Below are 26,087 nucleotides of genomic sequence, written 5' to 3'. Positions count from 1 at the left end.
CTTTCTCATCTCCTCCCACCACTTACTTGTACCACTCCCCAGGGTCCTGACAGCAAGGCTGTCTGCCTCTTCTCCTTCCTTACAACCATTTGGTTGTCATTTTGTCACTGCCATCCACAGGTCTTTTCCCCCACATTCACTGGCCGCAGAGCCAAGACCACCCTGATCCATACCGGCTCTAGGAGAATCTAACCTTTCAGGGCCCTAGACAAGCTGTCAAACTCTGGTGGCCAGTGGCCTGCCAAAAACTCCTGTGTTGTCAGTGTCCCTGGGAAATGCTTAACAAAATAAAAATACAATTAATGTTAACTTGTGCCTTTCTCCATTGATGTGGTTTCTCTAGTGAAGCCTCAGTTCCTGTCCCTGCCTGATCGCGTGGCCTTCAGTTGCACTCACCACTCTCCATGGAACCGCCTGTTTTCCTTCCAAATTATTCCTTACACACCTGCTAAAATGATTTTCTGGTCCAACCAGGTCTCCCCACTCTGGAACTTCAGTATTTCCCTGCTCCCCACACTGAGGCCCAGTGAAGGTCCTGATCGTCTCAGCTGCCACTTAGGCCATGTCTGCTGAGCACTCAGCCTGCCCTCCTACATATAGACAGACATCTCAGGAATACACCCTCACTTCTCAGCATCCTTCATTTAAGGGTCATTCACGTTTTCACCTCTTCCAAACCGCTTCTTCCTAAATTACCCTTTTTTCCCTTTAAAAAAAAAAACCTTGTGTATTTTGCATATCCTATTTTCTCCTCTACATGGCTGAATTAAGCCGAGAGCAGGAATAATCAAGGTCAAAAGTTGATTTCTTGCAGGACAAGGGGATCACCGAATGCTTATTGAATTGCAACGTCCCTCTCAAAACACTGTGCCCATGACATTCCGTAACAATGGGCCTGTTTTGTATGATCCCAATGCGATAATCAATGACTGCTGCCAGAGATTATGTGAATTATGTTCAGAAGTTGTACCATTGTTGTTTGATTTTGTCAAGATTGTCAAAGTTAGGAACTAATTCTGTAGTCATGGGGTCAAATGATGGCCACAGACCCCCACGGGTGATGAGACCACAAACTCAGTGTCCCTATCAGTGAATTTAATGCTTGTCACAACTGACTGAAAAAGCATTAATGTACTCTGAGCCAAGCCCGGCAGCGCTTCGGATCCTTCCTCCAAAACTGCGTTCATCTTCCATTTCAGGGGCTGAGTTCAGTGCCAGAATACTGGCCCACTGAACCAAACACTTTGCAGGTCACTGACTGTGACCTTGAACTTTGGATTTTCATTGCTTTCTCTGACGTTCTATTACTTGTTAATCATGTTGGGAGACAAACCTGAAGTTATCTGAGACACAAATTTGAGTTCTAAAATTCCAACCATAAGAAATTAATTCCTTAGATGATGTTTGATTCTGAAATATTAACAGGATAGTTAGAAGATGTCCTCTTTTAATGCAAATTTTTAAAATTGTTTTCCTATTATACATACTGTATTGAGTAAATTTAACCATTATCTCTCTTTTTTTTAAAGAAACAATGTCATAAAGCACGTATTTAAACAAAACTAAATCCAGTATCTACCCAGATTCTAAATCCACAAAAGTTTAATAACTAAACACAACAGGATGAACAAATATTTTATTGGCATGTTCATTGTTGTAAACAGCATCTGGCATGAAAAAAGTCTACGGAAATCTTTTTACTGATTTTTATAAGTTAGATGACATTTCCAAAAATTATAGAATCGTTTTCATTGATATCTTTATTTAGCAAAGCAAAAACCTGCTGATTCTACAGTCTTCACAACAAATTCATGGTGAGTGAATCTGTCTTTATGATGACCTGATCTTATTAGCAAGATTATTTTATAAGGTTTTAAGACGTTTCCAAAAGTTAAACTACATTTTACTATAAATCAACTTCAAAAATTAAAGTGTGACTTACAAGGGTTCTAGGAGATTCAAACTTGAAGCCTTCAAAAATGAAATGTACAAAAAAGGGCAGCTGAATAAAAAAGCCTCATTAACAAAGAACCAAAAGCCTACAAGACCCAGCATCGTGAAACCTAACTGAGAATTAAATTTAAATCTGCTACAATACTTTCAAATGTATACAACTGTACACAATGAAAAATGATATGGGAAAAGATCGGCCAAGGTAAATATCTGAACTCCAATTTTGATAAATGTGAGGATAAATTTTATTTACAGTGTTAAATGAAATAGTGAAATTCTTTTCTACATCTGAAACCTAACAAAAATCAATCACAGTTACAATACTGTAGTAAATTGAGTCATCACCTGCTGGGAACTTTCTAATGGGAACTTTCTGATGTTATTTTTGAGAATAATGTTCCTAATAATTGGGGGAAAAAAAAGAAAACAAAAACACCACCACCCCCAAAACAAGCAAATAAAACACCTTCACACTTCTTACTGTTACGGCTGCTTCTGATAATGACGCCATTATGTCTTCAGCTCCTACTTTTGCTGTATTCCAAGTTAATACAAGTTGCATTTACTTCCAAATTATCAATGAGGTAATGTGTGTATCAGTGAAACAAAAAAAAATCATTCATTCATTCATGGCCTTTGCACAGCTTTATTATTAAGCTATGAATATCCTGTTTGAGGCTAGTTTTACTAGCTACCATGTGCACATTTTCGTCCTCATAAATGTTCACGCATTTCCCCCCACCCCCTTTCCTACTTATAGGGTTTTTTAAAAATTTTTTTTATTTGCACATCCCTTTTAGCTTTACAGTACATTTGACTATAGTGCACAACATGATTCCAAGTTCAATCAGCGACCCACTGGTCACTGAGCTTCTGATTGGCAAACGGCATCCAATCAGTGCTGGTGTCTTTGCTTTACCCCTAATGAGTGTCCTGCCATAATGGCACTACACAGTAGTAGCAAACCTTTCCAATTAAAACAAAAAATCCCCCAGGGAAAATGCTACACTAGAAGAATCAGTCTTGAGTCAAATCTTTATTTGATGATCCGTCCAGATAAATTTTTAGTGCCTTTTCTTTACGAGGAGAGTAGGTTACACGATGTCCAGTTTTCTGGAGCCGGCTGCTTTCCTTTTTCATTAGTTCATTTCTCTGCTCATCTGTTAATTCCAATAATTCTTCAGTTTTATCCCTAAATTCAAATAATCACATCTGTTAACAATTAGTTAACATTCTATGAGAAAAAAAAAATTGTGCTGGTTTGTACAATGCTGATAAATTGAAAAACAATATTTAAATGACTGAAATCTTCAGTAAGAGAAATAACCAATACCTTCTTTGTTACCATTCCTCTACCTCCTCCAGGCCCTTCCCTCCCCTATTCAGTATTTTTTCATTACTCCTTACCTTATTTAACCAGGAAATGCTAGGATTCCTGTTAGAAGTCAAAGGATCAGTCACTAATGTAGTTATAAAGTATGACATACAGACTGCCTATCTACAAAAAACAGTCTAGAAGGGTATTAATAAAAACCTGCCTTCAGCAAACAATTAACAAAGACAGCTATCCACATTAACCTGAATTTGGTTTTTTGAATATAAAGATAGTAGTCTACCTGCCTATTGAAATCAAGTATGCCATCAACATTACCTATAAAATATCACCGCACCATCATCACAGATATAAAGGGGCCACACATTCAATGTAGAAACTTTGGGATTCCAATCCAAATCCTGGTGAATTTCTAGAACAGACATGTCACAAGGAAATGTTCCTCTTCCCTGAGAAAGAAAACATATACCATGAATACATCATGCCAGTAGACACATTTGCACTCAAGCAATTATATATGTCATTGATCTTACCTTTGCAAATTCCACATCTTCCAAAGGTATTCCACTGATTTCGCAGAGCTGGGGGAAGGGAGGCAGGGAAGAAAGGGAAAGAACCACAACGAAATATATTTGTGTTGAATGATTTTTCTCAGTGAAATATAAAGTCTCCCTTCTCCCAAAGTACATAATAGATTAAAATTCAAAATATGAAAGCACATGCTATGTATAAGAAACTACTATACTACTTTATTTTGGTACTGACTCAATTGCCTATTGACTCAATTCTGATAATCAGAGCAAGTAATCAAAAATAAAATTCATCTCTTGGTGGCAGTGGATAAAAAGCCATTCAAACTATTAGCTGCTCTCTCTCCCCCACTTCTCCCAACAACAACAAAACAATTATGTCAGGTTAAGACTATCATAAGGTGCTTTCAATATTCCAACTCAAGAGATTGTTTCTGAAAAGCTCTTTAGCTTTAAAAATAAACAAAACTTCCCATCCAAAATAGAAAAAAGAAAGAGTACATGATTCACCTTCTCTCTCAGTTCATCAACGCTACTGCTTTCTAACACTATCTCTTGGAAAGGGTCCAGTATCAGCTCTGTTGGTCTCCACCTTCTGGCCAGCACAGCCAATTGTGACATGGATTTCATCCTTTCCACCTCTAAGAAATTCAAGATTAAGAATTTATCTTCTTGATAAAGAGCAATACATTTTGGCAAAAATGTTCAAAGAAAAGTGGAATTCTAAATACTGTCAGAAACTGAACTGGCAAAAAGCAGAACAGTTACTGCTGAGTATGTCTTTTTCTTAACTCACATAATTACAAAATTTCATCTCCCACACCCTCCCCACCAGAGGTAACAGTGTGTCCAAGATGACATAAATGGTGTCACCCTTCTCCCTCCTCCCTGGCCAATACCAATTCTTATAATCAATAACAATTTTTTCCAAAGGTTTCTCAAATTCCATCTGCTCAACGGGGCCCTGCCTGACTGCTACCATTCAGAGACATGACTCTTTTTTTCTGATTCCCTAAAAACAGTTTATTATAAATCCTCACACATTACAGCATAGGGTAAGAATACACAAGAAGTGCTTAATAATAATGTGCTAATGAAAACTTCAAAGGAAATGGGCCCAAACAGCAACTTTCCATTCAGTTCTCAGGTCCTGAGCCCTGATATTGTTTTGGTTCAGGTGCCTGAGGCTAACACCTAGCCCAAATCCCCGATGGAGAGCACACACCCAGCATGTCAGAATCTGGACAAGTCACTCCATTTCTCAGGGCTCCTGACAGATGTGGAAGGAAAAGACTTGCCCGGTAGGTGCTGATTTGCATAGACAGAGCTGTTACTCTTTACCAGGTTCCCTCTACAGTAAAACCATAGTTCTAGTTTAAAAAAATAAAATTATTTCTGTCAAACATACTTGCAATTTTTAGCTCTTATGGTTTCTAAAGAGGAGAGAATCTAATATTTTTACTCAGAAAGTTAATGTAATGCAAGCAGTATGTCCATATTACTTGCCACCTATTTATTGCCTAATCAAAAATCCAGTTTTTATTAGTTTAAAAATGATTCTGAAAACAATTTCTTCACAATACCATCAAGAACTTCAAGGAAAACCTCCCAGTTGCTGGAAATATTAATATCCTCTTCATAGACATGATAATCCAAAAAGACTGTGCCAGGATTCTTCCAAGTTTTTTTCCTCAGACGAAACCTATAAAAGTGTTTAGACATATTAAACTTCTCTCCATTCAAAGTTTTTACCTTAAAAAAACTGATGTGATGCCTAGGGGAAATGTTCACTGTAAAGAAGGAAAGAGAAAAAGCCACAGGAAAGATGTACTAAAAATCCCTAACACTTGCCTTTGAAGACTTGAGTGTGCCTTCAAACAGATTCAATAAAAGTAGTGCTGTGAAAGCCGTCAGGGATGCCCAAGACCATCCTTCTCATGTTACAGAGGAGGAAACGAGCCTCCTCATAGCCAAAAGTCAGTCCTTGTTAAATAAATGGAAGCACCACAATTCTGAGCTCATCTGGCTTTAAAAACATGACAAGCCGAGATGACAAGTGGAAACAATTTATGCAACCATTTTCCTGCTGAGCAACATGCAGATGCCCTTTACCTGTCAATGCTGACTTCTAGCCCACATTGCTCCCTGAGCTGGGGGATGAGCTCTTCTTTAGACTGTCGAACAGTCATGCCTTTAGCAAAAACCGCATCAAGCAGAAACCTACAGGGCTGCAAATGCAAAAGAACTGGTGAATTCTTTAAGATAGAGTCTTTGAATTCAATTGTGCTCTTTCATATTTATATACTGAATAAAGATCAAGATTTTAAATAAAAAAAAAAGAACAAATGGAAGGAAACATGTTGAGAATATTAAAACCACACAAGATACAAACTAGAGACCCATAGCAATCAAGAGAAAATCAGCAAGACAATGACAGCTTTGAGCTATGCTTGTATTGTTGTACCACACTTTTATTTCTCTTTTATATGATTTTACTTTTCAAGTCTTATTTTCCCAGATGGCAATCCTCTTAAAGCAGGGATTTTGTTTTCCTACACAGTATTCACCACAGAAACTTAAGTATTTGTTCATTATTTAAGAGCTAAGATTCAAATAAAACAAACAATTAGTAAAAGAAAAAAAAAAGCAGATCATATGAATTTTCTTACATCAAATCTCTCTTCCACAGAATCCTGCCCATCTTAGATAATCAAAAGGTTTTAATTTTTAAAGTAGTTTCTTCTCAAGAGATGATGGGGAACTCTGAGATCCAGAACTTAAAACTAATAGTAAAATCTTTTCTCTATTCAAGAATTACTTTCAGGTGATGACTTTATTTTGTCACAACTTTATGAAGCTTTGTTCTAAGTAACAGAGAGATTGCTATCTGAAAAGGAGGCAGTCTTTACACTCATGGTCACATATTGTTTGAAATAAATGTTCCAAAACCACAAGAAGTTATCTTATTGCGATTTAAAAGAAATGTTTCTTACCTCTTGCTCATTTACTAAAAGCTGGTACACTTTGACTCTGTACTCTCCCTTCTTAAGTGCTCTCCCCAATCTAATTGTAATCTACAAGTCAGAAATAATAATTGTCAGATATATAGTAACAAAGACAATGAAAAATAGTTACTCAGGGTTTAGCTTCCATGACAGCAGAATTATATCTTCAAGGCACTCAACTTCAGTTTATGAAGAATGAGCAAATGATGCTTTCAAATTAATTACTAAAATCTGGTTCTAGTAATAAAAACTATTCTCATTAACCTTGTTGTCATCTGAAAATGATGAAAGTGTTTCATTCAGTCGGATGCTTTCAAACTCTTGATTGCTGGCATAGACTCGAAAAACTTTGAAGTGAGAAGACAGAGCTCCAACAAAGGGTTCCAATTGTTGTTTGAAGGTAGCCAGTGTAATTCTTTTATCAACATGCACCATCAACCCTAAGCAAAAATAGTATTTTTTAAAAGCATAAATGCAACTATAAATGAAACGTTTGTGCATTTTAAGTAGAAAAAAGGTGAATTTCATTCATGCAATCAATATTTAGATGCTATATAGTACTTTACTCAAATTTTAAAAAGCACAACACTGAATAAAACCCACACACTTGTTTTGAAAATGCTCTAAAATAAATCCTAATGAAATGAAAATCTTTTAGAGATGTATAAGTATTTATTTCTATGAAAAATAGAAAGCTAATTTCCTGAGTTTCCCTAGTTACATCTATAAGTACAGGTAAAAGAACATATATGACATATATACCAACAAATTATAATTCTTAAAATGTTACCAATTCATTAACTTCTGGAAAACATTTTTAAAAATTGTCTCTTTGCCCCCCCCCCATTAAAATGTTTTTTTTTTTTTTTAAATATAGTTGGATATTAAAGGGAAAAGTACATATAGGTGATTACATAAAACATCAGTGGTTTAATTTCAAGAAAAGCTATTCAAGCTTACGTCTTGCTGTGGTTACCTTCTCTTAAACTGTCTGTTAACTACTAATTTTTTCTAAATCATGGGGGTAGGATCTTCGAGAAATTCCATCAACTTAATGCATATTTCTATTATTCAAAACTAAATAATGCTTACTTTAATTCACCATTCCTATTATAAAAAAGCACAGTACTTCACATTTCTTCTCCTAATACTCAGCAAAAATTGTATTTTTCCTAGAAAGCAGGAATTGAGGGGCAGGTAAATGGCAGAGTGGATAGAGTACCAGCCATGACATCAGGAGAACCTGAGTTCTAATCCGGCCTCACACACTTAATACTTCCTAGCTGTATGACCCTGGGCAAGTCACTTTACCCCAACTGTCTCAGAAAAAAAAAAAAGGAAGAAAGAAAGCAGGAATTGCTGTGAAGTTTTGTTCCAACAGCATTTTGTTTCAGTGTTATAAAGGTCCTCCCACAATTGTGTTCCATGATATTAACTACAAGAACTAAGAAATATTCAGCCTATTTTCTCTGGTTTGCTTTAATTCATACAAGAAGCACTTATTAAATGCATTATGCCAAGTACTGTGTAACTGCCATCCATGAACTGATGAATATAATCCTTTTTCAAACAATTGATATTTTTAGACTATATCCAGTACCATGAACTGATTTATAATACTTATGCTGCTGTCCTATCTCCTATTTATCTTTGGTCAAGTTTCAAGGTGTGCCAACCCAGTTGGAGTAGTCTAGTAACTACTTCAAATAATCTTTTGTGAGGGGCTGTAAACTCCTAAAAACAAGAACTATGTCTTGTGCTCTATGAAGCACCCAGCAGGGTGCTATATAAGGATTTGCTAATCTATACATTTTATGATTTATAAACACTGATTGTATGACTTCCCCTTAGTCTTCAACTCTTCAGGCTAAAAAAGGCTATCATAACGATTTCAGTGCCCCAAACCTGAATCATGTGATTTCCTAATGCCTGCAAGGCATGATATGGTGGCCACACTCAAAAAAAAAATGTAAGAAATATTTCCAGTGTAAATGTGGTATGGTTTCTTTACATAAGTAGAAAAGATAGAATTTTTCTTTCAATTATTCATTCTCATTGTTTTCAGGAAAAGGTCTATGATAATCAATAACTTTTCTGGTTCATATCTAAAGGCGAAACATTTATTTTTTAACAATTATTATTAGGATCATTGCTCTCTTGATGAATCAATTTAAACTTTCCTAGACAAAAACCTCCTCCATTCAGCCACCCAGGATTCAATGTTATGTGCCAATTTGAAGATTTCCTAGGTATCTACTTAAAATTAGTTATAAAATTATTATGATGAACAAGATCCAGCCTAACTCAATGTAAAACTTAATTGTTTATAATTTTCTTTTCAAAGACATTAATGTTTATTCCTAAATTGTGTTCGTTGTCTTTAAATAAATTCCCCATGACAAAAAGTTTGTTAAGGAAAACTTTTCAAAAAATCAAGTAGCAATTAAATCATTCATTATAATGGTTCCCATATCTCATTTAGATGATTTTTAAATCACTTTGTCAGATATGGCTACCTTCCTAAAAATAATGCTGACAGAACACCTATCAGACATACAGACTCTTTTTTTATTAAAGATTCTGCGAATTTTCCCAGAATAGACCTTTGACTCATTAGTTTTTGGGAACCTGTCAGAAAGCCCCTTTCTACTGGCAATTTGCTACCTGAAATTTGCTATTTTTAATAACTGGTTACAACCTTTACCTAATAAGGAAGTGATTTGTCCTCAAGTTTTGGGTGAGTGAATGTATTGATGACAGGGAGGGGAAAAGGACATCAATGAAAAAGAGGTGCACTGCAGAAAAAAGGAATGTGATTGCACCTCACAAGTCAATCCTAAAATGTACAAGGAAATGAAGTGGATGTATAGTGAAATTCATCTGATCTCTCTAGTTGCATCATGACTCTAGATTTTCATCAAGTTTCTTTAAACTTCTTGTTTAGAGATCTTCTAATAATTGGTTACATATAGTTTGTTCGTTAGTTTTACAACCTTGGAGGTTTAGAACAAGGGTTCCTAACTTTTTTTTGTATCGCACCTCTCACACCCCTACCTAGTTTGTGCTCCAAAACCCGCAGTGGTAATCTGGCAAAACTTATGGATCTTTTTCAAAATAATGTTTTTAAATGCATTAAATAAAAGTTAAGATTACAAAAGAATCCAATTATATTGAAATACAGTGACCAAGACTTACAGCAAACAAACAAAATTAAGCTCCTGGACCACTGGTTAAGAACCTCTAATATAGAACACTGCATTTTCTATTACTTGATCTAATTTTTGATTGGTCCACTTCAACTTATTGTATGGAAGCAGGACTGTTCTTAATATCCTTTTCAGTAAAGATTAAGATTCACATTTGATCTTTTTTTCAATACTTTTTTCCTGCTCCTTAGATGTTTTATACACTGGGATCACAACTAAGTGTCCAGAAAGACTTTCTACTCTGATATAATTTTAAAACTTTATTATTATTGACAATTGAGATATACCTTAGTTTGTTCAAACTTTTCTTTAGCAAAATGAAAAGATTTTTTCCTTAATTTCACTTTTCTAGCAATTCAGGATGACATTTTCTTTTCTCTTCCAGAAGAGGGTCATTAAAAGAAAATCTAGAATATTCTGCTTCTGGGTTTTTGAATATGACATAATTCTTTAACAGTCCCCAAGCTTTCTGTTTTCCCCTAATCAAAACCATCATTTTATCATAATTACGTTTTCTAACATGAACAAATTTTAATCTCTTTTGTCAGAAAGGTTGAATGTATTGCATTTCTATATATAATCTACATATAAATCCACCAATTTAATTTTAACAAGAAAATTATAACAAAAGCTACAAAGGGCAAGATTTTACAACCCTGTATCAACTTGATGACTTTCACAAATGGATTTAGAAGTGAATGTAATGGACTTTAAAGACTATGTATACATCTCATTGCAATCTTTAAATAAGATGAACATAGGTACTGACTTGTGAAGCTTTAAAAAAAATTACATACATTTATGTCCTTCCCCAGAACCTTCATCTGCAGCATAGGATTCTGCTTTGAAATATATGTACTGTGTCTCTCCCCTACTCTTGCCACTTTCATCATATTCACTGTCAGTTCCAGAGTCTTCTTCAGCTGTATCCCAGGTCTCCTTTTTTCCTTCATTTGCCTTAGATCTTCTACTACTTGTGATACTATGAGAGTCAAGTCCGTTAGCCAAAGGGATCGGGGCACTGTCTGCATTGCACAAAGTGTCACTACTGTGACTGGAACTAAGAATGTCACTGTCCACTGAGCTTGTACTCCTGTCATTGTTCACATCAGAGTCGGATCGCTCTTCAGACTGGAAATTTTCTGGATCAGAAGTGTGAATCTGCTGTTCAAGTTCTCTGGTATCTACTGATCCTGAAGAGTCTCTCTCATTTAGAGGTGATTCAATGTTTTCAAAATCACTTGTTTCTGTACTCTTGCTACTGTCTCCATTATCTCCATCCTGTTGCTGTCGTAGAGACAAGCTTTTAAGCTTTTCAGTACTTTCTTCTAAGATAGCCTCTACAGATTTTAGGCTACCTAGAGGTCCTTTAACTCGTTCACAAGCATCATCCATGTTGCCTGAATCCCCACCAGCTTTCTGGTACACTGTCCTTTTAGAATGAGATCCTGGAGATTGTTCAGGTAATAAAACAAACAGTCTGATTGTATTTGCATGTCGATCCAGCAATTTCCACAAATGAGAATCTGTAAAGGCCATCTGGTGATCCAAAGACTCAGAACTTTCGACAAATACCTAAATGTTAAGGCAGAGAGTTCCGTTACATCATCATAATTTTGGTTCTCAGGTATGACATGAGAGTTATAGTATGCACACAGAAGTATATATATTGAATTGGGTCAAAAATTTTTTTATTTAGATGTTAAGACTTATTTAAGTTCAAATGTTTAAGTCAGTACATAAGCTTGCTGCAAAGAATGAGAACTTTGCAAAGTTATTCTCAGTAATGAATCTTTTATGTTTAACATTCTACTGCTTGGGAAAATAAATTCTAAACCTTACAGTCATATTAAGTCTGAAAAGTTTAATAAAGATGTATTGCCCTTTATAGACAGAAGATGGGGCTGGTCAGGACAGTGAATAATGCATACAATCCACACATCTGTGAGATACGTGGCTGACTACCAGTGGTACTGCCAACCAATAAGAAACATTTTCCTTCTTAAAAGTTAACTGACTTGTATGGAAATAGAATCTGCAATCTGGATTTCACCAGCATCATGTTCTAATTCATTATTTCTTAATGAGTGAAAGGAACACTTTGATGTATCATGAAAAGGTCTGTGAAATGTCACAAAATCCTAGGTTTCTTCAGAGATCTTTTCTCATTTTTAATCAGGGTAATGACAATTATGTAATTGCAGTGGTAATTATGGTGGGGGGAAAAAAAGATGGCAAGAGTGTATACATTCATAGAAAATGGTAATCGAAATACGAATGGATAAACCAGTAAGCCTGACAAGGCCACAAGTATGCATGGATTTTAATGTGAGTTTAAAAAGGACATACTAAGATGGTTAAGTTTAGAAATGAAAATGTTTAATATGTAACAATGGAAACATTTTAATACTCTGGACACTGAACATTTCCTGGCCTCAGTTTCCTTTTCTATGAAATGAAGTGGTTAAATTAGATGCTTTCTAAGGTCTCTACCTGTTTCTAATAATCTAATAAATACTATAAAAGATAATTAAGTTCACATTGGAATTTGTCTGTAAATTTTATAAAGGAGGAAAAATTTTCTAAAGTAGAAAAAAGTGTGAAAGTAGTGTGCCTTTCATGGGCAGAGAGGTGGTGCAGTAGATAGAGCACTGGGCTTAGAATCACAAGACTCGTCTTCCTGATGTGTCTGGCCTCAGACACTTATTAGCTGTATGACCTGGCCAAGTTTGCTTCAGTTTCTTCCTCAGTAAAACGAGCTGAAGAAGGAAATGGTAAAACACTAAGGTTTCTGATAAGAAAACCCCAAATGGGAACCTGAAGTCAGACAGGACTGAACAATAAAAAACGGTGCCCTCCTCATTCTTCCAAATGTACCATTTCATGCTGTGCTTTCTCAGAGATGATGGCACCAAAGCTCCATCTGGAATGAGTCCCCACTGCATTACAGATTTGGCTTTAACAAAGCACGTACATCCCATGTTGTATACTGTTGTTAAGAAACTAAAAATCAGATGCCTTCTATTAAAATGCAATGAAAAGCTGATTTGAAATCTCAATTGTGGTAGTATAACTACTGCACACCATTATTTACATTTTGTTTGGAAGTTAAACTATATGACTTTATGGTACCGTTTATTTTTGATAGTGAAATCAATCTGAGAGAAAGTTTAAAAACAAAATCAGAAATGCTCAAAGAAAGGCAAAAGGAAAAGGCATTTCAAGGGTCTCATTAGGAACACATTCAGATTCAGAGACATCATTACTAGCCTGAAGCCTCCAAAAAAGGAAAGGGCCCATATGCAAATAGTTATTTATAGCAACTCTTGTCATAGAGCAAAAAACTGGAAATTCAGGGCCATCTAGTGGTGGCTATCACTCTTAATACATATAATACATGTTTTCTCTTATTGCACTATATCACAGGGGATGATTTCAGAAGTACCTGGGAAGACTTTTATATAAATTGTTATAGTATGATAAGCAAAAGAAGGACAATATACCATAAATTTAATGTTCAATCACAACTGGAAAACCAATGAAGATGATCATTCATGATCTCATAGAGATTGGATGTAAATAGAACCTAAGTAGAGATTTGTTTTTGTTTTTGTTTTTTGCTTTACTACACAGATTTTGTTACTTTTTTCTCTTTTTTTGAGGGGAAAGGGAAGGGATAAAGATAATAATGATACAATAATAATAGATAAAAGTTTATATAGTGCTTACCATGAGCCAAGCACTGTGTTAAGTGCTTTTATAAATATTATCTCATTTGATTCTTACAGTAACCCTGGGAGGTAAATACCTTTATTATCCAGTTTACAAGTGAGGAAACTGACGCAGGCAGAGGTTAAATGGCTGGCCTAGGATCATACTAAGTGTCTGAGGCCATCTTCAAACTCAGGTCTTCCCACCACTCTGAAGGGGAGTGAAGGTTGAGTGTGGGTTTTTCTCCCTCCCCTCTTCCCCCCAAAAAGAATAGAAGGAATCACAGACAAACAGGACAGCTTTGAAAGTTACATGTTGTATTTATTATATACTTAAAAAAGAAAAGCAAGCTCTATGTAATGGAAATCCACAGTCTCATGCACAATCCTTCTTTCTGTTCTACAATGTAGAGGGAGATGTTTACTGTATTTGGTGTTTGAGTTCAGAATAGAAATAAAATTGATAAAAAAAATACAGACTCCTATTTCTCACTGTTGCCCTCCCTCTCATCTGCTGACCGATCCTGGCTGTAGCTTGCTTTATTTCAAAATATTTCTCTGGGTCTGGAAAAGGAGAAAAAGAGGCAACTCTAGTAGCAGCATGGCAAGCAAAAATTAACTTTCTGGCATGGAGTGAAGTGGAAAATGGCAGTAGAACAGTTGCTAGAGAGTTGGCCTCAGTTGGAAAGATTTCTGTTCAAGTCCTGCCTTATATGAGCCTGGGCAGGACATTCAAGGACTCAGTTCTCCAGTTCAAGCCTCTAAGGGCAGAACAGCTGCTGATCTGCAATGGTAGATGGAGATCCCTATACTGATGATACTCTAAATCTGGCCCCACTTCCTCCGCTATAAAAAGGTGTCACCAGATTAGGAAATTAAAAGACCCGGTAACACTCACTATTGAGAAGGGCATACTAATTACTGAAAAGTCAGTCAGAGAACAGTGATAACAATTTAAAGAGTGAGAAGGTTTAAGTAAGATGCTGAAATAAAGAGCAGGAAAATGAATGAGATCAGCAAAATAATCAAAAAAAAAAAGTAAACAATAAGTCTTTGAGGATGTGATAGAGCTAGAACAAACCAATGAAGGTGGGCTTCAATATGCATGAAAATTGTAATTACTTGCAAAGCAAAAATAAATCCAAAAAAAGAGAAGATCATCGACTTTTACTCCTGGAAGGGAAAACGATTCAGTGAGCTCAAGCTTTGTAAAGGATTTCCCCTATGCAAGGTTTTTCACTCAGAAGAACTTGATGCTCTTAGGGCAGGAGCTGTTCTTACTGTGGTTCCAAGAAGGGCACTGCCACTGAGGCCCGTCCCTCCCTCATACCCAGTTTTATAAGGCAGGGTGGGAGTGGCAAGGGGAGGAGTTGGCTGATTACAGGATAGGGTTTAAGAATAGTCAAATACAAAGGAAAGAGGGGTCAATATGTTAGAAAACAAATATTTCATAAAGAAAGTGGTATCTGATTTATCTTATAGAAAGAATAGGCCTGCGCAAAAGTAGAGAAAAGAGCATTCCAAAGGGCATTGTAAGCTCAAAAAGATGGAGGCAGAAAGATGGGCCTATGGGAAGAACTGACCTAGGTGGAATCAAGCTTGGGAAACAGGGTGAGAAAGTTGGAAAGGGAGGTTTGGGAATCTGTATTCTGTTTGGATTAAATGTGACAATGTAGGGAATGTAAGAGGCAATAAGGCAGAAATCAATGAGCTCCAGTGCCACTTCTGACTTGTCTGTGTAGCCCTAGGCAAGTAACTCATCCTCTCCAGGAAAACAGTTTTAAGATAAAAATTTGCAAATAGTTACATGGCAGAGGGAATTTCTTGTATCCATGAAATCACAAGTTCAGGCAAAAAAAAAAAAAAAAGAAATGTAGGAAAGACACACCTTGTTACTTCTAAAGAAGCCTTCAGCCTTCAGTGTTTTACTGGGCACATTGAGAAGACGCAAGTCATTGTAGCAGCGTTCCAGAACTATTCTCATTGTTTCAGCAGGCAGCTGTATAGTCTACAAAGGAATCACAATTATAGGAGAGTACTTTTATTTTACAAAAAAACTCTAATTTAGAATTGGTCAAGAAAATATGACATCATTCCTTTTCCAATGAGTTAATATAAAGGTAACTAACAGAAGTTAAATGCCCAAGAATATAAATAATCTTATTAATCCCACTTGTTTAAAATATTCTGTTTATTAGGAGTTCAAAGCAATTCCTGGAAAGTAATGCTACTTCAAAAATCTAGACATAAAATTGTTTCACTTAAGTCACTTTAATTTTATTTTAAGGACTTAGAGGAGTGATCTTATTCAAAAATGAAAAATTTACCTCCTCATGGCTGACATTTAACTATCAGTACCATACATAATTAAACTAAATTACTTTCTTTATATTATATTACCATCAATAACAACTCAAATAAAGGCCCAAATCAAAGATGGAAGAGGAAGAGGGAATTTTGTTCAGCAATATATTTGTTTCCCATGATGTCTATGGAAATGACCAGGGGAACCTCTCCCAATCCCTGATTGCAGTCTCTTAGTTTACTGTATGGTTAAAGGCACAAATCAGTGGTAGGCTGATAAAGAAATTGCCAATATCCAATATCAATTTCCAGCAATACAAATGAATAGAGCTACTTCTTTGTCTTTATTCCCTCACAGAGAACATAAGTTAAGAAAGCTGCATGGGAGGCACCTGCCTAAGTACTAATGATTCTGAGTGTGCTGAGTCAGAATTGACCCTCTGGTATCCCCCCCACCTCCCACCCTGCTCCAATTAGCTGGCAGGCTTTGCATTCTTGAACATGTTCATACACACCTCTATCTTTAAATGAATGGCAAGACAGAAAAACATATGATGTCAGATAAAAGTCAAAAAGGATTTTTTAACAAAATCTTCCCATTCCTCCTCAATCACAACAGACTAAGAGAGGATCTCTCTGCTATAGTGGCTAGAGGACCAGTCTGGGAAGGCAAGACCCGCCTCTGACACTAAGTTACAAGTTATTTTACATATTAATACTTCAGAGAATGTCTTTATGACTAAGTCACAGAAAAATTGTTCATCTCTATTGGTAAAGGCAGTTTCCACACCATGGAGAGTTCTCCATGGACTCTCAAGACCTCTATCTACTCCCTTTCCCCCAATAAAAACTCAAAACTAATTCCAAAATTCTAGTATATCTTTAACTTTTTACTAAAAATCTTTTTTTAGAGCAATATTATCTTTTACAATTAAAGAAAATGTACATAGTTCTAATAATGATTAAAAGCACTGCATTTTGTTATTTTTGAACCAAAAGGAGAAAGATTAAGTACTTAGCTATTTATATCATATTACCATCAATAACAACTCAAATAAATGCCCAAATCAAAGACAGAAGAGGAAGAGGGAATTTTGTTCAGCACTGCATTCACCAGAACATCCTAATTTTTACAAATGTAAAATGTATAGGCAAAATATTCTCTGAATGAAAGTACAAGGATAATTTGGGAATATATTTTAATGTGTAGCAGCAGTATGCCTCTAGTGTAGGGTTATCACAGACCACGACATGTTAACATGCTTCTCCTTCTGTACTCTCACAGCACTCCATACTTTTCTTGCCTTAGTAGACTCCATGATTTGTCAAAGGCATATGGTAGATATGCAAAAAATGTTTACTGAATAAGGTGTACTTGGAATATTCCTAAAGTAATTCTTTTGGGTGAATGAGGATGAACAAATATTTACAGTCAAAACTTTTAAGAACAATCTTAAAAAACAAAAACAAAAAAACAAGGAAAGAAAAATGCCAAGCATTTTCAAAAACAATATTAGCATTGTCCTTTGACAATGAATGAATCTACATTAGATATGGAAATTATTTTCCTCCATATAGAGACTGCGTTATTTAAAACTTACCTTTGAAATAAGTTGCTTAAATTCGGCGACTGTTTGATTTAAATAAGCTCGTACACTAAATGGGGGAGCAACAGACTCTGCCTTTATATCAACCACATGGACCTTCACCATCACTTCTGCCACATGCGACAAACATAAGAAAAGAATAAGTACTTAAAGAATTGATTTAAACAAGACATTTGTAGTATGATTTTCAATACAGTCACAATGATGGAAGGTTCTCTTTTTATAAAAAAAAGAATCAAAAAACACAACCCAAACATTTAGTAAGGTGCTCTCTGCCACTTCATAAAGAGTTGTTCTTAACAGCAACAAGCCTTACACAGGACAGAGTCAAGTCTTGAGAATAATGCTTAAGGTGATCTGAAATTGTTTTATTCTATACACATTGAGATATAGGGGAAGGAACACTGGTTTTAGTTGGAAGGCTTTGGTTGGCATCCCAGACTTCACATTTACAATCTGGGTAACCATGGGCAAAGTACTAAGTCTCAAGGAAATCATCCCTAAGATTAGGTTAATATGGTTCACAGAACCAGAACCTGAAGAGATCTTACTTATATGTTACAGTCCAACTCCCTTGCTTTACAGGTGAGGAATCTGAAGTTCAGACAGGTTAAGTGACTTGTGACGCAAGTGCTAATTTATAGCTGGGATTTCAACCTAAATCTTGACTCCAAATCCAGAATTTCTTCTTACTGAGTCCATACCTGCCTATGTGATAGGAATACTGTAAAGAAATTGCTATGTATTCATTTAAAGCAATATGAAAACTCATACTTCTACACATTTTATTTTCAAATATCTGTTCCCAATATTGCTGAGTAATAAAGTCAGCCTTTTGACTACAGGATCTTGTCTAATTTAAGGAAGAAGGATAATTATCTTCATTCTGCAATTGGGTTATTTGTATTTTTTTATGTATTTCTTTGTACATACCCCTTTTGAATTTTTAAAAAGTTGTTCTTACTAGTTATGTGACCCTGGTCAAATCACTTAATCCCAATTGTCTCAGGAGAAAAAATAGCTTGTTCACAAATGCTTCTTAATTTGCCAGAGTCATTCTAAATTTTGAGAATGAGGAAAACTGTTCAAATCAAGTTCTTTCGACTTAAAAATAGGGAAAAAAAAAACCCATTACCATATTTATTATACGTAACTTAAAGTACACAAAATTCTTAATTATATTGTATTTCTTACCACCAGGTTTATAAGACTGAAAAACCTGATCAGGTTTTTTGATTTCCAAGAGCAGATCAAACATGTATGTTGATTTGACTCCACCAAGCAGAAGTCCCATTGGAGTATCTTCTTCTCCTTCATATGACCGTTCTAGATAATCATGAAACTCATCATACTTAACAAGACGACAGCAGTCCAGGGGAATGGCTTCTTCTAAATCCATCACCTAAAATTGGAAAAAATTACCACTCAAACTTTTTTTAATCTCAGTATTATTACATGGAGTTATAAATATATACTTGTGACTTGTATAGATACACAAACAGATTTAGAGGCATAAATTAAATATTTTTTTAAAAATTCAATTCTTTATTTTTTACATCCTCAAATGAAATTTTAAATTATTAAACATGTAATTCATGTAACAAAATATTCCAAACATAAAATACTGTTTTCTAATGCAAATTTCAAAGTTAAAACTACACTCAAAAGTCAGGGTACTACATAGACTATAAAACATGTGAATCCTAAGGGAGAAAACTCCATAATATGTTCAATTATAAAGTAATAATTACACTATTTGTTTTACTATTAAATAAAGGAATTGGTGCTGGAACCTAGTTCTTCTGCCTTTAAATCTAAATTCTCATTCTACTATACTTGGGGTGTCAGGCAGCCATTGTACTATATTAAGGATCCTGCAGGCTGCATACTGACTTAGTTTTTACATTTTAAAACTAAAATGTTACTCTATTTTTATTTATTATGTTAAATATTTCTCAATACTTTCAGCTCTTCAGCTTTGATCACTTTGATCCTATTTCACATGTAAAGGTACCTTATAAAATGTATAATGCTACAGAAATACTCAATACTGCTGCTGCAGTATTCATTGATATGTGCTAAATCGAAGTTATTCATAATCACATAGCACACCAGAGGAAAAACCACAATTAGTATAAAGGATATCAGACTTTTTTTTTTTTTGACTTAGGCAACTGGAGTTAAGTGACTTGTCCAGGATCATACAGCTAGGTATTATTAAGTATTTGAGGCCAGATTTGAACTCAAGTCATCCTGATTTCAGGGCCCAAAAGTCTACCCACTGTAGCTAGGGCTAGCTGCCCTAGCATGAAGCTTTAAAAAAAAAAATTAAAGAAAGGAAGTTTTATTATTTGATTCTCACATTATGATATGTGATGATGATTATTTGATTTTCCTTTGCTACGACAAAATTATTAAAATGTATAAGTAGTATTTCTTCTGAAAAGGAAAATATAAACTTTAATATTAAGCCCAAACCAGTCTAATTCATTTTGAAAACATGAACTTTATCAAAGTGGAACTGACTGTACTACATGGGAGAGATGTAAAGTATAGCCTTTGAGAGAATCCCAGATCTAGGAACAGGATAACTATTTAGGTTCCTACAATGAGCTGTTATCACTACATCTCTGGACAAGTGCTGGTGTTGGGTCGAAAACTGAGTAGATAGAGAATGAATTAGTTTACAATTGGAAATGTGCACAGGGCTTTACTATAAAAGAAAGTAAAAATGACAGAAAATCATGGAATAAATGTCACAAAACTAGTTGTCCGAATGACATAATGGGATCTCTAAAATACTAAAATAAGAAGGCTTTCCAGCTTGAAGATTTACAATGAAGAAGACACTCATGGATAAGACTCTCAAAATGAGACCAAGGTTTTAGCTTGTACCTACTGTAGGAGAATCCTCATCAAAGAAGTCACAAATCTAAGCACCACTCTTTTATGTAAGAATGGCCACAGGTTGGTAAAACTATAAATGTTATTTACTGAAATGCAAATCTAATAAATAGTTTGAGTCAACATACCTTATAAGCTATTTCTACTGCTTCTTTTAAGGTCTTATCTTTATGAACCTCCAATTTATTTTCCATCATCACTTGTTTCACAGGATGCATGCAGAACAATTTTATCTGTAACACAATTTGTAACATAAATTTAGTCAACATTTAATTAGACCCAAATCCACATTTTCTTAAGTATTCTTTTCCCACCAAAACAAAACAAAAAACTAATGAGCTTTACTAATAAAATTTTTATTTTAAAATACTTGAATTGTTTTAGTAATCATAATTTTGTTATCTCATAATTATTTAAAGAACTTCACTAATGTATCAAAATAACTAATGTTAAACACATTTTATTCCACTGTGAGAAAGTTCTTTCTTCAGATAAAGGTGAGAGAAATCTAACCTTGCAGGTATTTCGCTCGATTTCACGTTGCTTTTTTTCTTGCTCTTCCAGTTCTTTCTCTTTTCGCACCAAATTCTTAATGTGCTCTGGGTAGTCTTTCACTTCTAAAAATTCTATCAATAATAACAATAACAATCAGGCATTTTCACTCTAATTGAGCTCTTTTATCCGCCCCCTACTGCTTTTGCCAGTGTATAATAGCTAAGACAGCTCTTTCTCTAGACACATACTACTACACAGAGATCTGAAAACGATCCCATCTGCACCATGTTCCATATCCATTTCTCATGACAGCATGTTAGTCAACTTGCTTATGAGTTGAGTTTTAAAGAATGAATCTAAAAAACTTAGCATTTATACAGCACTTTTAAGTTTTGCAAAGCACTTTGCATATATGATCTCCTGTGGTCCTTACAACAACCTTGAAAGAAAGAACTGCAACAGCCAGAGATTAAATAACTTGCTCAAGGTCCCATAGCATGTGGGGAAGGATTGGAACTCAGGTATTTTTGACTCCAAATCTAGTCTCATGTAACTATAATAATTAAGTAAGATGGGACACTTCACATTTTGGCTTGTAAAGACAGGAGAGAAAGATCAGAGAGGGAAAGTATTAGATGGTAAGAAAGAAAGGGCTGGAGCACAATAGGAGTGACAGTGACAGAGGTGGCAGACCTGTGATTTCATTGGTGTAAGGAACCAGTAAATTCCTAACAATATGGATAAAGCAACTGCTTTATAACTTATCTAGAACTCAGGTCTTAATCTACTTGTACACACGTAAACTATAATTAGTGTCATCATTACCAATGGAAACTATGACATGTCATTTTGGACAAATCCAAAATGAATCAATATATTTTGTCAAAAATACTCAAGTTTCCACTAATCCTGCGATTAGCCTAATACATAAGTATAAGACACACATTCTCCTGAGTCTGATAGCTGTGTACCTTTTCATTTATTTTTAGTACTCTATGGAGATGACTTATGGGAATTATGGATATAATGCCCATAGGAAGACAGAGTTCAGATAGCATATATCCTATTTCCATGCAATAGTTGTTTGCCAATTTCCTGCTACATACAAGGATTTGTGCCAAGCATTAGAGAGACAAAACTAAAAATGAGGTTATTTTCTTCTGGAAGTTAGAATAAACATGAATAAGGTAAATACAAAGAAAAGGAGGAACAGATAATTAATTAGGTTAATCAAGGAGGGTTGAGCTAAATCTTATAGGAAAATAAGCATTCTGAGGGAACACAAAAAAAGAATATATTTCAAGCATGAAGAAAATACAAGGAGGTGGAATTTGGAGGACATGGTTTGGGAAATAGCTGAAAGTCTAGTTTAGCTACAATGCTGAGTTTGTGAAGGCAGGTAGTAGGAAAAAGGCTAAAGAACTTATAATGCATCCTACAAGCAATGGAAATCCAAAAAAATTCAATAGGGGCAATATATTTTTCCAAAACTTTTAGTCAGCTCCAAAAGCCCATGTCATTTTTCTTGGCTTTAGGTTACTTCAGTTTCCTATCATTTGAAGAATTATCTCAATGCAACAGGGGCATATACATTTATTTGTACCATGGCTAGTCCACTGATATTTCTCCCACTTGCTCTATTTCAAAGAAACATCCTTTTTGGTTATATTTTACAAAATTTATTTCTATCCTAAACCCTCCCATTTTAGACCTGTGATTAATAAGAATGAACTTACAATGAATCAGGAAGCCTTTCATGAAACCATATAATAGAAACCTAAAAGCCTTATAACATACCAATGGCTCTTCTTCTTCATCATCATCCCTATTACCATCATGGTCACCACCACCACCATCATTATTTTGTGCTAGGTGATGGGCTAATATCAATATTATTTCATTTGATCCTCACAACAACACTGGGACAGAGGTACTGCCCATCCTTTGGTTCCTTTAGGCTGAAACTGAACAAAGGGAGACTGAGACACATTTCCTCTGAACAAGATAACATTTTATTAACAGGGGCACTACCTACCAACAGAATGAGTCAATGGCTACCTCAGTTTGGCCAAAGACCCCAAGATAGGTATTCAGTTCCTTTTTATAAGACTAGGATAAAGAGCAGAAAGGGTAGAAGAGAAAAAGATATAATCTGTTATAGGATTGGTCATGTAACTGAGGATAACATGACTGGTTACATAGCTAAGTTATGGGGAACAATGATTGGCTGAAAGTTGGGAATGAGGGGCTAGCAATGACCCGCTCCTTCCCTCCTGTGATTAAGAAATGTTTACTGTTTGAATCAACCTGCAGGGTCAAAGACAGTGGGCCAAACTGCTTCGTACAGAAAACCAGATATCCTTGAAGGACAGCTTGGTAAATGCACCAGACAAGACTCTCTGGTGTCCACCTACAAGGAAAATCCCTTGAGGCAAGAATAGAACAATTGGATGTTTAAACTTAACTCATTACATGCAAGCTTGAAAATGATAGAGAATCAATTTAATCTTCTCAAGGCTTACCAGTTCCTTCCTATATCATTTCCCCATAATTCTCCAAGGCCCTTCTTTCTGATTACCTCTCTTTTAGTTCTTCCTTTAGTCCTATCCTTTAGGTTATCTCCATCAGAGACATACTCTAAGGACTGTCAATAATTGCTAAGATAGTAGCCAGGCTATTTAAAGAACAAGATACAATAGATAGCTATTAGAGTTGATTTTTACTAATGATCCCACACTAACTCTTCTAGGCCCAACCTCTAGTATTATTTCTAAAAAAGTATCATCTTCCATCTCCTTGCCAAGAAATATAGTAGATTTGATTGGGAATCACAGATCTGGCTATTCTGTTCCTAGCATGGAGAGAGAGAGATGATAAATCCATAAAACTGAAGCTCACATTTGGCTTCATGGATAAGAAAATGTTCTGAATTATAACAGTCCTTTACTTTCTCTGGTCAGTACTGACTGACTCCAAAACAATTACAGTACAAAGAACAAGATTTCAAAACAATGTATTTTATTTCCCTCCATGGAAAGTAAAATCTTTCATTTTATCTTTTAAAAAAAAAGACTATTGTCTTCTTTGTTACAAAGGGGAAACACTTTGGTTACTTCCCTGGAGAAAATATGAATTCTATAAAATCTGAAGCATGATGCCTACATTTTTGTCCCTTCTCAGTAATATCAAAATTTCTTTTCATGTAACCTCCCCCCAAAATTCTTTTTGATATTTTACTGTATGGCTATAGCACATTTGTGTATCAGATTCCCTGTTTTAGATTTTAAGATGCATGAATGAAGAGCACATAATTTAATTAGTTTTGGATCTCCCTCAGCAGGTAGTATTTTGCATAAAGTTTTGTTAAAAAATTGAAAGGAAAAAGCCCCCACAAAAGACACTGATTTCTAAGGGCCTTTTAATTAAAACATAAAATAGTAAAATCCAAACACCTATAAACAAAACAACATAAATGACTATTGAGAGACCATAGATAATTAAAATGTAAACTTCCTAGTCTATCCAAGTTTAAGCACATCTCAAGCATCAAAATGAATTTATTTATTTTTTTAGCTTGTTTTCTGAGTGTTGTTCAATTACAGGGGGTTCATGGAAAAAGGAACAAGAGCAGACAGGATAGCTTGAGTAGTGAAGAGAGTACCAGGAATGACAGTGAAGAGGCAAGTTCCAACCTCTACCATTTTACTTGATATGTGACCTATGGCAAAAAACTTAACTTTTTTGGATCTCAGTTTCTTTTATCTACAAAATGAGGGTTTTAGAAGATCCTATAATTTCAATTGGAAGAAAAGTTAGATGCTATTAAGTCTAATATCTTCATTTTACAGATGAGGAAGCTGAAACTGTAGAGATGTCAAATAGCTTGCTCAAAGTCAAACTGGTCACAATGAGGTGATTCAGGGCAACTCCAATAGACTTGTCTTAGAGAGAGCCATTTGCATGCAGAAAGAGGACTGTGGGGACTAAATGTGGATCACAATATAGTATTTTTCACCCTTTTTAAAAAAAAAGTTTGCTTTTTTTTCCCCCTTTCTCATTCTCCCCCTCCCCCACCCCCTTTTTGATCCGATTTTTCTTGTGCAGCATGATAAATATGGTAATGTGTTTAGAAGAATTGGACATATTTAACGTTTATTAGATTATGTGCTGTCCAGGGGAGAGGAGATAAAAATTTGGATCACAAGGTTTTACAAGGGTGAATGTTAAAAAACTATCTTTGCATGTATTTAAAAAAATAAGAAGTTATTATTATATATACAAATGTGGGATGCGAATGAATTAGTAATCTTTTCAAGGCACTGATATCTTGCATTGTCTACTTTTATGAGTTGTTAGGAAAATCAAATGAGAATAACTATAAAAGCACTCTGCAATCACAGATAATTTATTTGTCTAACTCCATTCGGTATGAAAGTGCAATAAATCCAGGTAAAAGATAGATTCTACTTGTTTCAGCGCTATGTTAGGGGAAAAACTCTAAATAGCTTATTTCCAAAGACATTTCTTGCAAAAATACTTGAGGCAGATTTTGATCAGTTATCATTTGAATGTTAAAATAGAAATAATGTTTTCTGCAAAATGTAATTTTAGCAAAGACTATTTAAAATTAGAAATATTATTAAAATGGTACTTCTACAGAGTAAAAATCAATAGAGAATGAGCTCATTTTGGTTCTCATTTAAGATGAATTAAATAAGACTCAATGATTAAGGGGACTTCATTATAAAGTAACTTTCATTTATAAAACAGTTGCAAGGTCTGTATTTCAAGAACAATGTACTGAATATGGATTCCATTGCTAAAAATATTAAAAATAATCCCAAAGTTTACCTTCCAAATTTAGCCACCATTTTGGCAAGAATTATTCTAAGTGTCCTCACTATAAAACTATATTTCAAATTCTAGTTAAAAAACATTAATAGAAGGATAAGTACCTAGCTCCTGATAGCTGACATTTTTACATTCATTAAACTCACTAACTTAATCACGAAAAAGTTTATCTAGTGCTCTATAACTAGC

At 35.0% G+C, this 26,087-nt stretch overlaps 1 protein-coding gene across 3 annotated transcripts in view; it reads right to left on the bottom strand.

Annotated features, from left to right (window-relative positions):
• Nucleotides 1–1,621: 1,621 nt before the first annotated feature.
• USP47 (ubiquitin specific peptidase 47) overlaps nt 1,622–26,087 on the bottom strand; it is a 93,337-nt gene continuing 68,871 nt past the window's right edge. For all 3 annotated transcript variants that reach the window (XM_051965717.1, XM_051965719.1, XM_051965718.1), the window contains 14 exons: nt 21,066–21,178; nt 20,681–20,785; nt 18,843–19,050; nt 17,643–17,758; nt 15,626–15,745; nt 10,825–11,602; nt 7,086–7,261; nt 6,810–6,890; nt 5,929–6,044; nt 5,400–5,518; nt 4,327–4,457; nt 3,820–3,867; nt 3,605–3,735; nt 1,622–3,145 (listed from right to left, as the gene is read on the bottom strand). In XM_051965717.1, coding sequence (XP_051821677.1) covers nt 2,971–3,145; nt 3,605–3,735; nt 3,820–3,867; nt 4,327–4,457; nt 5,400–5,518; nt 5,929–6,044; nt 6,810–6,890; nt 7,086–7,261; nt 10,825–11,602; nt 15,626–15,745; nt 17,643–17,758; nt 18,843–19,050; nt 20,681–20,785; nt 21,066–21,178 — 2,417 coding nt within the window. In that variant the 3' untranslated portion in view covers nt 1,622–2,970. The remainder of the gene's footprint in view (nt 3,146–3,604; nt 3,736–3,819; nt 3,868–4,326; nt 4,458–5,399; nt 5,519–5,928; nt 6,045–6,809; nt 6,891–7,085; nt 7,262–10,824; nt 11,603–15,625; nt 15,746–17,642; nt 17,759–18,842; nt 19,051–20,680; nt 20,786–21,065; nt 21,179–26,087) is intronic.

Source organism: Antechinus flavipes, chromosome 6 (genome assembly GCF_016432865.1).
Source record: "Antechinus flavipes isolate AdamAnt ecotype Samford, QLD, Australia chromosome 6, AdamAnt_v2, whole genome shotgun sequence".
NCBI classification, from domain to species: Eukaryota; Metazoa; Chordata; class Mammalia; order Dasyuromorphia; family Dasyuridae; genus Antechinus; species Antechinus flavipes.
This window is presented reverse-complemented; position numbering and strand designations above follow the sequence as displayed.